At 42.1% G+C, this 18,422-nt stretch overlaps 1 protein-coding gene across 4 annotated transcripts in view; it reads right to left on the bottom strand.

The window, feature by feature from the left end:
• pkz (protein kinase containing Z-DNA binding domains) overlaps window positions 1-18,422 on the bottom strand; it is a 34,268-nt gene that overhangs the window by 3,668 nt on the left and 12,178 nt on the right. The window contains exons 2-9 of one of the 4 annotated variants that reach the window (XM_090201745.1): window positions 5,249-5,759; window positions 3,384-3,425; window positions 3,159-3,278; window positions 1,477-1,590; window positions 1,217-1,369; window positions 935-1,112; window positions 679-819; window positions 371-469 (exon numbers count right to left, since the gene is read on the bottom strand). In XM_090201745.1, coding sequence (XP_090057871.1) covers window positions 371-469; window positions 679-819; window positions 935-1,112; window positions 1,217-1,369; window positions 1,477-1,590; window positions 3,159-3,278; window positions 3,384-3,425; window positions 5,249-5,759 — 1,358 coding nt within the window. Of the gene's footprint in view, window positions 1-370; window positions 473-678; window positions 820-934; window positions 1,113-1,216; window positions 1,370-1,476; window positions 1,591-1,990; window positions 2,131-3,158; window positions 3,279-3,383; window positions 4,361-5,248; window positions 5,760-18,422 lie in introns of those variants that run through there. The other 3 variants (XM_036945939.2, XM_090201743.1, XM_090201744.1) reach the window with 3 other exon arrangements.

Below are 18,422 nucleotides of genomic sequence, written 5' to 3' on the forward strand. Positions count from 1 at the left end.
ATAGCAGACAGGGGGGGTTACACAATGATGATAGTGGACAGGGGGGGGGGGTTACACGATGATGATAGTGGACAGGGGGGGTTACACGATGATGATAGTGGACAGTTACACGATTATATGATGATGATAGTAGATGGGGGGGGGGGGTTATATGATGATGATAGTAGATGGGGGGGGTTATATGATGATGATAGTGGACCGCAATGATTGTCCAGTGAGAAGATTTTGGGCATGGTTAAAAATGGTCAGAACCAGATGTGAAAGCTACTGGGCGCTGGTTAACCTGACACAGAACCAGATGTGAAAGCTACTGGGCGGTGGTTAACCTGACACAGAACCAGATGTGAAAGCTACTGGGCGGTGTGCTCACCTTGATCTTCTCCGAGACAGTGGACATGTGCCACAGGAGTTCAAACCATATCAGTCCCAGAGAGAATATATCTGTTTTCTCATCATATTTCCCCCCAGTCTTCTGGAAATAAAAAAAGTAATTTGTGGTTTGGGAGAGAATAACTAAATAGGAGTTCTTATGGACTTGACCAGACGTAAAATGTATGCACCCATGACTAAATCGCTTTGGATTAAAGCATCTGCTGAATGGCATATATTATGGCTAGACCAAGGATCAATTTGTTGAGCTGAAAATATTATTCTTTGGCAAAACAAAAACTCCATTACCTGCTCAGGGCTCATGTAAAATGGTGTTCCTTTGTTGACAGTCCTGTACATTGATGCTCCACTCAGATTGGTGATCGCGGTCACAAGACCAAAGTCTCCGATCTTCACCATGCCATCACTTCCAAACAATATGTTCTCTGGCTAAAAAAAAAAAAAGGTATCACATTTATTAGGCGTCATTTCTCCATAAAATGTCATAAATAATGTGGTTAAACTTGGCATCTGAAAACACAGGGAGACAGATTCTCACAAGTACCTTTAAGTCTCTGTGAATAAGTCCTTCAGAGTGGATGTATTCCACTCCACAAACTATTTGCTGAAATATTCCATGTGCCTTGTCCTTCGTTCGAACATTATTTATGCTAATCCAGTCCTTCAGCGTCCCTCCCTCACAGAACTCCATCTGAATGAACAAACAAGGCAAGTCTCCGTTTCTGAAATAAAATAAAAACAGACAAATACAGAAGTCAAGAAACTTTCTCCGGGACATTCTGTCAACTGAATTGATAAATGAACGCAGAACGGTAAAGTGATTCACCTTGAGCTGGAATCGGTCATCGAGTGGTTTGCTTGGTCTTCGCTGGCTGTTTCAGAAAGGTCTAAATCTGATTGCTTTGTTACATGTGTAGATCCATCTCCCTGGTCTGAATAATTGTCAGAGTCTTCTGAGATTTTAGACTGGACCGACGACCTAAGAGTTGAACACAATAATACGCTCCAGAATTTAACATTTTTGAAGATCACAAATTAACTCATCTAAATGGCAATATTAGACTTAATAATACTGTCTTTACTAACTCTGTGCTGTAGCCCCCATCGACCCAATTGGCATCCTCAGGCCAAGTCGTATAGTAGCGTACAATGTTAGAATGGGCCAAGGTAGCCAGTGCTTTCACTTCACGATTTGCTTCTCTGTAAGAGAAAGGATCATAATTACAACATGTAAATGAACAGCTGATAGTTGCTAATGAGCATCAACTATAGCATACAGAAGACACACAACAAGGTAAGAGGGATGGATACACACTATTCACGTTTAGGGGGAACAGAATGGGGACAGTAATGTCTTAGCCAATGACTGTATATATGAATGGACAAAGCCATTGATCACGTGACACCATTCATTCCTATGTGAAGACTCAATGAGGCCAAATCCGTGTTTGAATACCCATATTAACATACTCTATTTTTTTAAAGCTAGGAATGATGGGAATAATCAAGACAATAAACGTTGGGTAGTCAGATAGACTATAGTTAATACACTGTCAAGTTTGATGCATAACTACTAACGTTAGGTAGTTAGCTAACATACCGGCACATACTGCTGCAATGATATGCTATGTGGTTCGTAAGGACAGCGTAGCTAACAAATTGTCAGCCAACATAACGTGTAACTTATTTGAAAAGTAATTAATTTATTACATTGCTCAACATTTTCTTAACATGTGTCATAATTAGTTAAAGCAAAGGATTTGTATCGGCTCTCGTTGTACTTCGGCTGCATATTTTCCGCCATTTTCTCCAAATCTGAAAACGATGTGAAGCCACGACCATTTCCTGAAGAATTGCATTATGGGCCCTAAAGTACAGAAATAGTGTCCCCTGCTTGTATACTAAATATTTTGGCGAATTTAGTAACTTTTGGCATACTCAATACATCCATACTATGACCAATAAGCATACTATATACTCAATTCACATCACAAATAGAACAGTTAGTATGAGTATTTGAACACAGCTCATATGAAAACATGGCATCTCGCGGAAACATAACATGAGATTGAGCTACTCCTGGAAGTGACGTTGTAGGCTGGCTCAGTGCTGCCCCCTCTCATTGAGTAACTCATGTTGAAGACCGACCGGGGTACTGCAGGCTACCATTAGACATAACATGCAGGCTGGTTCAGTGCTGCCCCCTCTCATTGAGTAACTCATGTTGAAGACCGACCGGGGTACTGCAGGCTGCCATTAGACATAACATGCAGGCTGGCTCAGTGCTGCCCCCTCTCATTGAGTAACTCATGTTGAAGGCCGACCGGGGTACTGCAGGCTGCCATTAGACATAACATGCAGGCTGGCTCAGTGCTGCCCCCTCTCATTGAGTAACTCATGTTGAAGGCCGACCGGGGTACTGCAGGCTGCCATTAGACATAACATGCAGGCTGGCTCATTGCTGCCCCCTCTCATTGAGTAACTCATGTTGAAGGCCGACCGGGGTACTGCAGGCTGCCATTATCAACTAAACTATCCATATAACTTCTTCTGTGTGTGATTTTAAAATAAATCGGTTCAAGGACATCGGGTGTATTAGAAGCAACTATTGGTAAATATAATTGTCTTTGATTTATGTTTTTTCAATAGATAGATTATCCATTTGATTTGACTATAACGGAGAGCCTGTTTTCCTGCTGCAGTACCATGGTCGGCCTTGAACTTCGTGGCTTCAATGAGAGGGGGCCGTCGTTCTCCTCTGGTCTTACCCCATATTCTGCACAATCTTCACAGCGTACGTTTTTCCATCCAATTTGTGTTGGGCTTTAGTGACACACCCAAAGCCTCCTGCACCCAGAACACTCAATAATTTGAAATCTTTGGAAAACCTGAAATCAAAACATAATTCATAATTTTTTTCCATTTCTTCACAGGCGAAGAAATTGGTCAGGTTGGTTACCTAGGAACAGTTTGAGTAATAAAGAGTAGTCTACCTGGAGCTTTCAGTCAGTCTGATGGAAATATCTTGATCATAACTGGAACTGGAGAGAGGGAGAGACAGAGAACACTTTCTAAGTCACCTGGCCCAAATATATACAGTGCTGTGCGAAAGTATTCGGCCCCCTTGAACTTTGCGACCTTTTGCCACATTTCAGGCTTCAAACATAAAGATATAAAACTGTATTTTTTTGTGAAGAATCAACAACAAGTGGGACACAATCATGAAGTGGAACGACATTTATTGGATATTTCAAACTTTTTTAACAAATCAAATACTGAAAAATTGGGCTTGCAAAATTATTCAACCCCTTTACTTTCAGTGCAGCAAACTCTTTCCAGAAGTTCCGTGAGGATCTCTGAATAATCCAATGTTGACCTAAATTACTAATGATGATAAATACAATCCACCTGTGTGTAATCAAGTCTCCGTATAATTGCACCTGCACTGTGATAGTCTCAGAGGTCCCTTAAAAGCGCAGAGAGCATCATGAAGAACAAGGAACACACCAGGCAGGTCCGAGATACTGTTGTGAAGAAGTTTAAAGCCGGATTTGGATACAAAAATATTTCCCAAGCTTTAAACATCCCAAGGAGCACTGTGCAAGCGATAATATTGAAATGGAAGGAGTATCAGACCACTGCAAATCTACCAAGACCTGGCCGTCCCTCTAAACTTTCAGCTCATACAAGGAGAAGACTGATCAGAGATGCAGCCAAGAGGCCCATGATCACTCTGGATGAACTGCAGAGATCTAATGCTGAGGTGGGAGACTCTGTCCATAGGACAACAATCAGTCGTATATTGCACAAATCTGGCCTTTATGGAAGAGTGGCAAGAAGAAAGACATTTCTTAAAGATATCCATAAAAAGTGTCGTTTAAAGTTTGCCACAAGCCACCTGGGAGACACACCAAACATGTGGAAGAAGGTGCTCTGGTCAGATGAAACCAAAATGTAACTTTTTGGCAACAATGCAAAACGTTATGTTTGGCGTAAAAGCAATACAGCTGAACACACCATCCCCACTGTCAAACATGGTGGTGGCAGCATCATGGTTTGGGCCTGCTTTTCTTCAGCAGGGACAGGGAAGATGGTTAAAATTGATGGGAAGATGGATGGAGCCAAATACAGGACCATTCTGGAAGAAAACCTGATGGAGTCTGCAAAAGACCTGAGACTGGGACAGAGATTTGTCTTCCAACAAGACAATGATCCAAAACATAAAGCAAAATCTACAATGGAATGGTTCAAAAATAAACTAATCCAGGTGTTAGAATGGCCAAGTCAAAGTCCAGACCTGAATCCAATCGAGAATCTGTGGAAAGAACTGAAAACTGCTGTTCACAAATGCTCTCCATCCAACCTCACTGAGCTCGAGCTGTTTTGCAAGGAGGAATGGGAAAAAATTCAGTCTCTCGATGTGCAAAACTGATAGAGACATACCCCAAGCGACTTACAGCTGTAATCGCAGTTAAAGGTGGCGCTACAAAGTATTAACTTAAGGGGGCTGAATAATTTTGCACGCCCAATTTTTCAGTTTTTGATTTGTTAAAAAATTGTGAAATATCCAATAAATGTCGCTCCACTTCATGATTGTGTCCCACTTGTTGTTGATTCTTCACAAAAAAATACAGTTTTATATTTTTATGTTTGAAGCCTGAAATGTGGCAAAAGGTCGCAAAGTTCAAGGGGGCCGAATACTTTCGCAAGGCACTGTATACGACTGATTGTTGTCCTATGGACCTCAGCTGTAGATCTCTGCAGTTCTCTGAACATTATTACATTTCTGTGTTGGATATCTTTTAGTTTCATTTGTTATATATATTTTTCCCTATGTGTGCCACATTCACAGACTTACCTCTGGTATTTAATAAGCTCTCCTCCACAGCTTGCTTCATCCTTCATTTTCCACATTTTTTCTCCCAATTTTTCTGCCTTGCCGCTACTTTGCAGGTCATACAGATTCTTATTCACACATTTTCGTGATTGGCCCAATTCTCTGGCAATTTCTTGCACACTCATCCCTCTTCCATCACTCTTTGACGTCAGCACCCTCCTCAGTTCTTCCTCTGTGATGCCAGGGGTCTCAGAAGGACTAGGCACCCGATCTGACTCTGGAACACTCACAGAGACTGACGCCGCCCCTGGTTTCTCCACAGACCAGACTGGTGGTTTGTCTGGTGTTGCATGAAGAAGTCCAGCTCTGTTTAAAGTGTACAGGACACTGTTTACATCCTTGGCCTTCTTCAGTCCAACAGCCTTAGCTATCTGGAGGGCAGATAATCCTTGTTTCTTCACCTTTAAAAAGGTATATATTCTCTCCTTCAAGGCCGACTGGTCTCCTTGCTGGTTGTCGCAGGACATAGTCACTAGAATGTTGAAGCATGGGAGTAAAGGAAACAATTACAGACTTTAGCCAGTTGATGTTCAGTGTAAAAGTTACAATTATGAAATCATTGTCATATACTATTGGAAGTTAGCCTGTTGGAACCAGCCTGATTGCTGCGTCAACTTAAGGAATACTTAGAGATTTTGGCAATGAAGCCCTTTATCTACTTCCCCAGAGTCTGGTGAACTCATGGTTACCATTTTTATGATTCTGCATCCAGTATGAAGGACGTTATAGGTAGTTTCACAAGCTGATGCTAACTAGCGTTAGCGCAAAGACTGGAAGCCTATAGTATCTACTAGCAAGCTAGAAGTTACCATATACAACCAGGCATTGCGCTAACGCTAGTTAGCAACTTCTTCCAAACTGCACACAGATATACAAATGATATCTACGAGTTCATCTGAATCAAAGGAAGTAGATTAAGGGCTTCATTGCCAAAATCCTGAATGAAATAGAATGTTGAACGCAGCAATCAGGCTGGTTCCACCAATCAGTATGTTGGAAACCTCTGAGCATAAAGAACACAGTTCATGCTTTTCAACCAGAAATAATACAAACTGCTGAAAAGCTGCTATTCGTTTTAAAAGGTTATTACTAATACAGATATATACAGTTAAATGTATTTATTAATGTAATCAGTGTGAAACATGATGAATAATTGAGCAGTATTTCTAAAATGGTCTCATAACTAACATATAGTTGCTAACCTATATGATCCCTCATGGTCACCTGGTAAATTCGTATTTCATATGAATAAACAGATATGAACTTTACATTTATAGAAGTACTAGGTCTATGTCGGATTTCGTCTTACCTTCCAGGTGACGAGGTAGATGACTCGCGAGTGTTTTCTCTAGATGGGATCCAGCTTTTGTCAATTCAGGTCAAAAGCATTTATTTATTTTTGCATTTTAGCTAACCCTTTCCTAATATTTTCCTAATTCTCCTAACCTGTCACTCCTAACCTGCTGCGTCAATTCTCCTAAACCTGCTTCAAAAAGTCAATTCTGACAAAAACGGAACCAGTCTAGCCATTACCCTTCTTTTGTAGTTCTACAACCCGGAAATGAGTTACGTCTGATTCGTTCAGCCATCCCTATGGCGAAAATTAATGTGGAGAGAATAGGGTTTAGGAATAAACGCCGAAAATAAGGTCCGAGGTTAAACACAGGTTTTGCAGATTTTATACTTATTTTTTTATATGAGATAATAGGAGTCAGCTAACATGACCTTTATGAATTATGAAGCCTTTATGTGCTTTTAAAAAAAGTCACAAAAAAATACGTTAATTGATGATTATTCCACAGAGCAAAACGTATAAAATCTTTTAAGCCTGTGTTTAACACATACCCAACTTATTTTCGTCGTTTATCCAAAAACGCCATTCATTTTCACCATAAGATCTGTCCAAAGAACCATGCCGGAGTTAGTGCCTACAAAAATACGTCATTACTATTTCTCTGTAGTGTCCTGTAGACAATTTCGTTTTCGATTTGCCTGAAAACAGTACTGAAACTGATGTGTCAGCCTGTGATTCGCCTGAACAGCTGATAGTGGTCGCTATAGACCATACAAATAATTGCAAGTAAGCGCCACCTAGCGGCTGTTCAGGCTACCTGTTACTCAGCCAAGATGTCTGTCAATTATTGAAAACGATTCTAGTTTTATTTTAGGCAAATGTCCACTGTTATTACTTAGGTTTTATGTCTATTTTGAGTGAAATGAAATGCCTGACTAACACATGCATTCTTATCAAACAGGGCTACCTGCTTTTCACAATACCCCAAATCCAGAACACATACAGTATTATATAGAGCTGTTATTACATCAAACTCCGTTCCATCTCATTTTGCTCAAATGAACAGCAAACCTGGTTTCAAAGAAAGTCTGTATCATCTCATGTTTCATGTGGACCCCATGAAGAGTAACTGCTGCTTTCACAACAGCTAATGGGGATCCTAATAAAATACCAATATGTATTCAGTTCATGAGATGTATTTCTCAAAGCCCATCTAATCAACATTATAAGTCTGAAACATTCATAACATTCCTGTCCATTTAAGAAAAGCACATCATGTATTACTTCCTGTTAATCTGCTTTATCTATCTATACCCATAGTTGTTAATAACTTCCTGTTGCATATTGGTTTCGTGGAATGATGTTCAGTTCAGTATCTTTATGCCTCATACAGTAGCCTACATAACATACCGTAGCTTACACAACATACCGTAGTCTACAGTACATAACATACCGTAGCTTACAGTACATAACATACCGTAGCCTACATAACATACCGTAGCCTACATAACATACCGTAGCTTACACAACATACCGTAGCTTACAGTACATAACATACCGTAGCTTACAGTACACAACATACCGTAGCTTACAGTACATAACATACCGTAGCCTACATAACATACCGTAGCTTACAGTACATAACATACAGTAGCCTACAGTACATAACATACAGTAGCCTACATAACATACCGTAGTTTACAGTACATAACATACAGTAGCCTACATAACATAACGTAGCTTACAGTACATAACACACATAGCCCACCTAATCTACCTACCTCATCCCCGTACTGTTTTTATTTATGTACTTTTCTGCTCTTTTGCACACCAGTATCTCTACCTGTACATGACCATCTGATCATTTATCACTCCAGTGTTAATCTGCTAAATTGTAATTATTCGCTCTTATGGCCTATTTATTGCCGACCTCATTGCTTTTGCACACACTGCATATAGATTCTTTTTTTTCCACTGTGCTATTGACTTGTTAATTGTTTACTCCATGGGTAACTCTGTGTTGTTGTCTGTTCACACTGCTATGCTTTATCTTGGCCAGGTCGCAGTTGTAAATGAGAACTTGTTCTCAACTAGCCTACCTGGTTAAATAAAGGTGATTTTTATTTTATTTAAAATACCGTAGCCTACAGTACATACCGTAGTCTACATAACATACCGTAGCCTACAGTACATAACATACAGTACATGGTGTATAGTATCAACATCAAGGACCAGGTACTCTTGGTAAACTAAAGCAATGGTTTCAACATGGGACTTGTACCCTTATAGTATGTCAACTGTTTCTTCATGGATAGACAGGATCCTGCATTCATGACAAGTAGGAAACTACATTCAAATGAATGTAAGTTATTAACATAGAGCTTCCTATTGGTTGATTCGGATACTATCAAGTGGGGAATCTCAGCTATGATCTAAACAGAAAACTGTAATGTCAAAGAGGAAGAATTCAAAAAATATTTATTTTAAATAATGATTAGATAAGTATTCAACCCCCTGAGTCAATACATTAGAATCACCTTTGGCAGCGATTACAGCTGTGAGTCTTTCTGGGTAAGTCTCTAAGAGTGATTACAGCTGTGAGTCTTTCTGGGTAAGTCTCTAAGAGTGATTACAGCTGTGAGTCTCTAAGAGCTTTGCACCTGGATTGTAAAATATCTGCCCATTATTATTTTTTTTTAATTCTTTAAGCTCTGTCAACTTGGTTATTATGTGACTTGTTAACTAAGCAAATGATTACTCCTGAACTTATTTAGGCTCGTCATAACGAAGGGGTTGCCACAACATTTATACATACACCTGGCATAGCATCGCATAACACATGAAAGGCTGCTCATGATTGAGACGGGATGCTTGAACAGAATAATGCTTCATAATGATCTCTTCACAGCCTAGAACATTCATAACATGACTACATAGGCTAATTGAGTCAGCAACATGCAACTGGACTATAAACTAAACAATAGGCTCAACATCATTGACAGGTCAACTTAACTTGCCATTATGAATAGAATGCCGGACATTGGAGAAATGGCCGAACAATATTTTTGTCAGCCCATAGAATAGATGTGCTTGACCAGGTTCTCACTCATATGGCGCTCCACGCTAGGGGTTACCATTAGGGTCCAAGACAACGGCAGAGTGGATCCTGCGATTGACATACTAAAAACGCAAGTGGTAATACCAAGTCAGTATGTCAAAATGTCCTCAAACATAACATATTCAAGTGTAGTACTGTCCAATCTCTCACTAAACGGTCCATCTTGTGCAGCTTACCAAGAGTATCCAGTGGTAGTTTGTCACATTGCAAGCGTCAATACAGCAACTGTGCTGCTTCCAGACTGGTGTACAGGAAGAGGAATGAAGATACCTTTATATATATGTGGCAGGCCATCTTTTGTCCGGAAGGTTGCAGCTCTCCACATATTGACCCTCTAGACTCTTATTTTGAACCATGACACAAAAACAACTCTGCGGACAAGCATTTACCTTTGACCTTTGTGTTCTTGCGCATCACCACCTTATCCCCATGCAGGATAATTCCTGCCACAAAGTCATCCTCAATAAAAACATCCCCCTCCACTTGAAGGTCAACCCTCCTCAGTTGGAGGTAGAAGTCAATGACCTAAACCAGAATGGTATATAATTGGTCCAAGTTGACATGATGCCCAGGCATTACAGTCAGCCCAGGCAACAACTCTAATTCTAACTAATACCAACAGCACGCATGGAAACGTCATCCAATTCAACCATACCTTCCCCCATTAAGCCACTCATTGGGCTTCAACGTAAGGAAGTCATGGAGGTGCAGGATGGCAATGGATCCCTCCAACAAAATCCTTGCGGTTGGCCTTGTCCACTCCATGCGACGACACTGCCCACAGTTTCTTAACCGATGGGCAGAAAAATGGTGTCCAAACTGCCTGACTGTACAGATGTGATCAACATGCAGAATGTAACCAAATCAGTCACGTTCCACGTACTCTATTCTCCAATTCGTCATACTGCTGGGGTGTTTCTCAGACAGAGACTATTGAATAAATGGTGAGAGTTCAGGTTCGTTGGACATGTTGGCTGGTCCTTTGCATGGGGTGTTCCTCAGACAGAGACTATTGAATAAATGGTGAGAGTTCAGGTTCGTTGGACATGTTGGCTGGTCCTTTGCATGGGGTGATGTACGTTTCCTTTAACAATCAGTCTTCCAGATAGATGACACCTTGGGATAAAACTCTTTAGTAAAAAAAACGCAATTGCAGACTGAGATTCACATATAGAGTGCCTCAGTAGTCTAAAGTAAAGATCTGTGTGGCGAAACAGGAGACGACACTCTTTATACAATCATATCTTAACACTGTTGCATCTGATTAGATACAAAGCATCCAAGATGAGTAAAACATTGTCTAGACTGTGGTTTCTCTCTCTACTATCTCAGCCTTGAGCCTGTGTGACTATCAGCAGGTGCAGACAATTCTCAGCCTGAGAACTGAAGCAGTACATCTCCATTCACCCAGTACTATTCCATCATTGCAAGCATACAAAGGTTATCACATATACTCAGTAATCATGGCATTGGTGGCTCACTTATGGCCAGAGCGTTTTGGCGGCCATCTGCTCATTGGTGGCTCACTTATGGCCAGAGCGTTTTGGCGGCCATCTGCTCATTGGTGGCTCACTTATGGCCAGAGCGTTTTGGCGGCCATCTGCTCATTGGTGGCTCACTTATAGCCAGAGCGTTTTGGCGGCCATCTGCTCATTGGTGGCTCACTTATGGCCAGAGCGTTTTGCGCCCAGATGCCTTGTTCTTAGCTTTATTGGCATAGGACTGTCCACACTTCCACCAATGGCCAGTACAGCTGCCTCTGGGCACTGTCCGATGCAGAGCAGGAGCACATCTCCGTTGGCAACAGAGTAAAGATGTGCTGCTTGTCTGAGAAACCCTGGTAGAGGAACGACTGGGTGATTCGTCTTTTTACCACAATCCTCCTGGCCAAGGCCTCCGCTCCAGTTTCTGCCATGTCTCCCTCTTCCTGTGCCACACAGGACTGGATGCCTTCAGCAAAGGACACCATGTCTTCCTCTTCCTGTGCCACACAGGACTGGATGCCTTCAGCAAAGGACACCATGTCTTCCTCTTCCTGTGCCACACAGGACTGGATGCCTTCAGCAAAGGACACCATGTCTTCCTCTTCCTGTGCCCACACAGGACTGGATGCCTTCAGCAAAGGACACCATGTCTTCCTCCGACATGTGGTAAGGGAAACCGGTGGTGGGCATTCACCTGGAAAATTGCTCATGTTACTCAGGAGTCAGGTGGGAAATCCCTAGGTTAGTAGACCCTGCAGCACCTCCCTCAAGGCATTGGTTTGTAGTCGGTAGAGTAGATTAACCAATTTATCTACTCGGACCTTCTTCCATCCAACCAATTTATCTACTCCGACCTTCTTCCATCCAACCAATTTATCTACTCCGACCTTCTTCCATCCAACCAATTTACCTACTCTGACCTTCCATCCAACCAATTTATCTACTCTGACCTTCTTCCATCCAATCAATTTACCTACTCCGACCTTCTTCCATCCAACCAATTTACCTACTCCGACCTTCTTCCATCCAACCAATTTACCTACTCTGACCTTCTTCCATTCAACCAATGCCTTTTATTTTTATTTATTTAAACTAGGCAAGCCAGTTAAGAACAAATTCTTATTTACAATGACGGCCTACAACGGCCAAACCCGGACGACGCTGGGCCAATTGTGCGCCACCCTATGGGACTCCCAATCACATCCGGATGTGATTCAGCCTGGATTCGAACCAGGGACTGTAGTGAGATGCAGTACCTTAGAGCGCTGCACCAGTCGGTAGCAGCTGCGCCACACGAGGACAACATTGAAGCTCTCTGAGCAGATGTTTGTAATTCCGTCTGACTGGATGCCCAAGCTGTTTAGCACACATTGTGCACTCGTCCATGGCGTCGGAGAGCGACTCGAAATCAGGGCTCCGGTGGACACACTCTCTCCAGTGTGCATTCGTTGTCACTCCTTGACTACGAGGCCAAGAGCTCTTGGATTGCCTGCTGCTAATCGGTCACCCTCTGACCACATCTTGTGCTTCACATTTTTTCCAGATGTGGTTCCAGCTAATGACAATCCTGGCTTGCGGCAACACAGACTCACAACCCAACACAACCCTCAATAGCCGCAGAAGATGTTGACAGTTGGAGAAGGAGTGAAAGGATGGTGTGAAAGAACAGTTTAAAGAATGCCAGAAGGACAGGTGCCTCTTGAAAAGCTACATGACAGAAAACAAGGGGGTGAAACATAAAATTTGCCCAGGTCAAACGTAGTGCTCCTTGGTGTTTGATTTTAATGGCTGCCACCAGAAGGGTTGCAGGTCCAGTCTCCATATGGGTGACAAATCTGGGAAGAATGTCACCCATCATATGCGTTGGCACTAACTCGCACCCTTTCAAAACAGTCACGTCCCTTGCTCGACGAAATGTGTTCTTCCCTTGTGACAAGTTGCGAGGTTGGTACACTGGCATGAAGGATGCATTTAGGGGTGGTGGTGGGTCATTGGTCATGAGTATACTTTGCCAGGTGTTCAGTCATTCACCTGGACATTTCATCTATAAATGGGGGAGCGGATCAGATGAAATCCCTTGCTTGCTGCTGTTGGCACGGGGGTCGGGAGACAGCGGAATTGCTCTATAATGCAAAACTAACACGGTGGGCTGCAAGCATAATCAACATAAGCAGTAGCTAGGGGGGCCCCCAACCATTATCATTAGTTATTAACATAAGCAGTAGCTAGGGGGGCCCCAACCATTATTATCATTAGTTATTAACATAAGCAGTAGCTAGGGGGCCCCCAACCATTATCATCATTAGTTATTAACATAAGCAGTAGCTAGGGGGGCCCCCAACCATTATTATCATTAGTTATTAACATAAGCAGTAGCTAGGGGGCCCCCGACCATTATTATCATTAGTTATTAACATAAGCAGTAGCTAGGGGGGCCCCAACCATTATTATCATTAGTTATTAACATAAGCAGTAGCTAGGGGGGCCCCAACCATTATTATCATTAGTTATTAACATAAGCAGTAGCTAGGGGGCCCCCAACCATTATCATTAGTTATTAACATAAGCAGTAGCTAGGGGGCCCCCAACCATTATTATCATTAGTTATTAACATAAGCAGTAGCTAGGGGGCCCCCAACCATTATCATTAGTTATTAACATAAGCAGTAGCTAGGGGGGCCCCAACCATTATTATCATTAGTTATTAACATAAGCAGTAGCTAGGAGGGCCCCCAACCATTATCATTAGTTATTAACATAAGCAGTAGCTAGGGGGGCCCCAACCATTATTATCATTAGTTATTAACATAAGCAGTAGCTAGGGGGCCCCCGACCATTATTATCATTAGTTATTAACATAAGCAGTAGCTAGGGGGGCCCCAACCATTATTATCATTAGTTATTAACATAAGCAGTAGCTAGGGGGGCCCCCAACCATTATTATCATTAGTTATTAACATAAGCAGTAGCTAGGGGGCCCCCGACCATTATTATCATTAGTTATTAACATAAGCAGTAGCTAGGGGGCCCCCGACCATTATCATTAGTTATTAACATAAGCAGTAGCTAGGGGGCCCCCAACTATTATTATCATTAGTTATTAACATAAGCAGTAGCTAGGGGGGCCCCCAACCATTATTATCATTAGTTATTAACATAAGCAGTAGCTAGGGGGCCCCCGACCATTATTATCATTAGTTATTAAACATGCAATTTGCCCAGGTCAAACATGGTGCTCCTTGGTGTTTGATTTTAATGACTGCCTCTTCAACCATTTCTGGTTCTGCCACCACCAGAAGAGTTGCAGGTCCAGACTCCATATGGGTGACAAATCTGGGAAGAATGTCACCCATCATATGCGTTGGCACCAACTCGCCCCGTTTCAAAACAGTCACGCTCGACGAAATGTGTTCTTCCCTTGTGACAAGTTGCGAGGTTGGTACACTGGCATGAAGGATGCATTTAGGGGTGGTGGTGGGTCATTGGTCATGAGTATACTTTGCCAGGTGTTCAGTCATTCACCTGGACATTTCATCTATAAATGAGGGAGCGGATCAGATGAAATCCCTTGCTTGCTGCTGTTGGCACGGGGGTCGGGAGACAGCGGAATTGCGCTATAATGCAAAACTAACACGGTGGGCTGCAAGCATAATCAACATAAGCAGTAGCTAGGGGGCCCCCAACCATTATCATTAGTTATTAACATAAGCAGTAGCTAGGGGGCCCCCGACCATTATTATCATTAGTTATTAACATAAGCAGTAGCTAGGGGGCCCCCGACCATTATTATCATTAGTTATTAAGAACTCAGTCACTTACTGGTGTGTTAGAATAGTAAAATACAAGGTGCAATTTTGAGATTCGGTTATGCATCAGCAAGTGGTTATCAAATTAAATCAAAGTTTATTGGTCACATACACATATTGTAGAATATAACAGATGTAGCCTATTGAATATCATTGTAGAATATAACAGATATTTTGGGGGATTTTTATTTTTTATTTATTTCACCAGGTAGGCTAGTTGAGAACACCTTTATTTAACCAGGTAGGCTAGTTGAGAACACCTTTATTTCACCAGGTAGGCTAGTTGAGAACACCTTTATTTCACCAGGTAGGCTAGTTGAGAACACCTTTATTTCACCAGGTAGGCTAGTTGAGAACACCTTTATTTAACCAGGTAGGCTAGTTGAGAACACCTTTATTTAACCAGGTAGGCTAGTTGAGAACACCTTTATTTCACCAGGTAGGCTAGTTGAGAACACCTTTATTTCACCAGGTAGGCTAGTTGAGAACACCTTTATTTAACCAGGTAGGCTAGTTGAGAACACCTTTATTTAACCAGGTAGGCTAGTTGAGAACACCTTTATTTAACCAGGTAGGCTAGTTGAGAACACCTTTATTTAACCAGGTAGGCTAGTTGAGAACACCTTTATTTAACCAGGTAGGCCAGTTGAGAACAAGTTCTCATTTACAACTGCGACCTGGCCAAGATAAAGCAAAGCAGTGCGACATAAACACAGAGTTACACGTGGAATAAATAAACGTTCAGTCAATAATACAATCGAAAGGGTCAGTTATATATGTCATATACAGTGTGTGCAAATGAGGTAGGATAACGGAGTTAAGGCAATAAATAGGCCATAGTGGCGAAATAATTACAATATAGCAATTAAATACTGGAGTGATAGATGTGCAGAAGATGAGTGTGCAAGTAGAGGTACTGGGGTGCAAAGGAGCAAAATAAATAAAATAAATAACAATATGGGGATGAGGTAGTTCGGTGGGCTATTTACAGATGGGCTATGAACAAGTGCAGTGATCTGTGAGCTGCTCTGACAGCATGAGTGAAGAATGATTGGTTGGGAAATAGGAAGCCAATTCTAGATTTAATTTTGGATTGGAGATGTTTAATGTGAGTCTGCAAGGAGAGTTTAGTCTAACCAGATACCTACAGTGCCTTGCGAAAGTATTCGGCCCCCTTGAACTTTGCGACCTTTTGCCACATTTCAGGTTTCAAACATAAAGATATAAAACTGTATTTTTTTGTGAAGAATCAACAACAAGTGGGACACAATCATGAAGTGGAACGACATTTATTGGATATTTCAAACTTTTTTAACAAATCAAAAACTGAAAAATTGGGCGTGCAAAATTATTCAGCCCCCTTAAGTTAATACTTTGTAGCGCCACCTTTTGCTGCGATTACAGCTGTAAGTCGCTTGGGGTGTGTCTCTATCAGTTTTGCACATCGAGAGACTGAATTTTTTTCCCATTCCTCCTTGCAAAACAGCTCGAGCTCAGTGAGGTTGGATGGAGAGCATTTGTGAACAGCAGTTTTCAGTTCTTTCCACAGATTCTCGATTGGATTCAGGTCTGGACTTTGACTTGGCCATTCAAACACCTGGATATGTTCATTTTTGAACCATTCCATTGTAGATTTTATCTAGTTATCTTCCAGAATGGTCCTGTATTTGGCTCCATCCATCTTCCCATCAATTTTAACCAGCTTCCCTGTCCCTGCTGAAGAAAAGCAGGCCCAAACCATGATGCTGCCACCACCATGTTTGACAGTGGGGATGGTGTGTTCAGGGTAATGAGCTGTGTTGCTTTTACGCCAAACATAACGTCTTGCATTGTTGCCAAAAAGTTCAATTTTGGTTTCATCTGACCAGAGCACCTTATTCCACATGTTTGGTGTGTCTCCCAGGTGGCTTGTGGCAAACTTTAAACAACACTTTTTATGGATATCTTTAAGAAATGGCTTTCTTCTTGCCACTCTTCCATAAAGGCCAGATTTGTGCAATATACGACTGATTGTTGTCCTATGGACAGAGTCTCCCACCTCAGCTGTAGATCTATGCAGTTCATCCAGAGTGATCATGGGCCTCTTGGCTGCATCTCTGATCAGTCTTCTCCTTGTATGAGCTGAAAGTTTAGAGGGACGGCCAGGTCTTGGTAGATTTGCAGTGGTCTGATACTCCTTCCATTTCAATATTATCGCTTGCACAGTGCTCCTTGGGATGTTTAAAGCTTGGGAAATCTTTTTGTATCCAAATCCGGCTTTAAACTTCTTCACAACAGTATCTCGGACCTGCCTGGTGTGTTCCTTGTTCTTCATGATGCTCTCTGAGCTTTTAACGGACCTCTGAGACTATCACAGTGCAGGTGCATTTATACGGAGACTTGATTACACACAGGTGGATTGTATTTATCATCATTAGTCATTTAGGTCAACATTGGATCATTCAGAGATCCTCACTGAACTTCTGGAGAGAGTTTGCTGCACTGAAAGTAAAGGGGCTGAATAATTTTGCACGCCCAATTTTTCAGTTTTTGATTTGTTAAAAAAGTTTGAAATATCCAATAAATGTCGTTCCACTTCATGATTGTGTCCCACTTGTTGTTGATTCTTCACAAAAAAATACAGTTTTATATCTTTATGTTTGAAGCCTGAAATGTGGCAAAAGGTCGCAAAGTTCAAGGGGGCCGAATACTTTCGCAAGGCACTGTATACAGAGAAAAGAGTCGGCCCGAGAATTGAACCCTGTGGCACCCCCATATAGACTGCCAGGGGTCCGGACAACAGGCCCTCCTATTTGACATACTGAACTCGATCTGAGAAGTAGTTGGTGAACCACGCAAGGCAGTAATTTGAGAAACCAAGGCTGTCGAGTCTGCCGATAAGAATGTGGTGATTGACAGAGTCGAAAGCCTTTGCGAGGTCGATGAATACCACTGCACAGTAATGTCTCTTATCGATGGTGGTTATGATATAGTTTAGGACCTTGAGCGTGGCTGAGGTGCACCCATGACCAGCTCTGAAACCAGATTGCATAGCGGAGAAAGTACGGTGGGATTCTAAATGGTCGGTGATCTGTTTGTTCACTTGGCTTTTGAAGACCTTAGAAAGACCGGGTAGGATAGATATAGGTCTGTAGCAGTTTGGGTCTAGAGTGTCTCCCCCTTTGAAGAGGGGGATGACCGCGGCAGCTTTCCAATCTTTGGGAATCTCAGATGAAACGAAAGAGAGGTTGAACAGGCTAGTAATAGGGGTTGCAACAATTTTGGCGGATAATTTTAGAAAGAGAGGGTCCAGATTGTTTAGCCCAGCTGATATGTAGGGGTCCAGATTTTGCAGCTCTTTCAGAACATCAGCTATCTGGATTTGGGTGAAGGAGAAATGGGGGAGGCTTGGGCAAGTTTCTGTAGTGGGTGCAGTGCTGTTGACCGGGGTAGG

This window comes from Oncorhynchus mykiss, chromosome 16, assembly GCF_057628025.1.
Source record: "Oncorhynchus mykiss isolate SJ-2025 chromosome 16, ASM5762802v1, whole genome shotgun sequence".
NCBI lineage: Eukaryota > Metazoa > Chordata > Actinopteri > Salmoniformes > Salmonidae > Oncorhynchus > Oncorhynchus mykiss.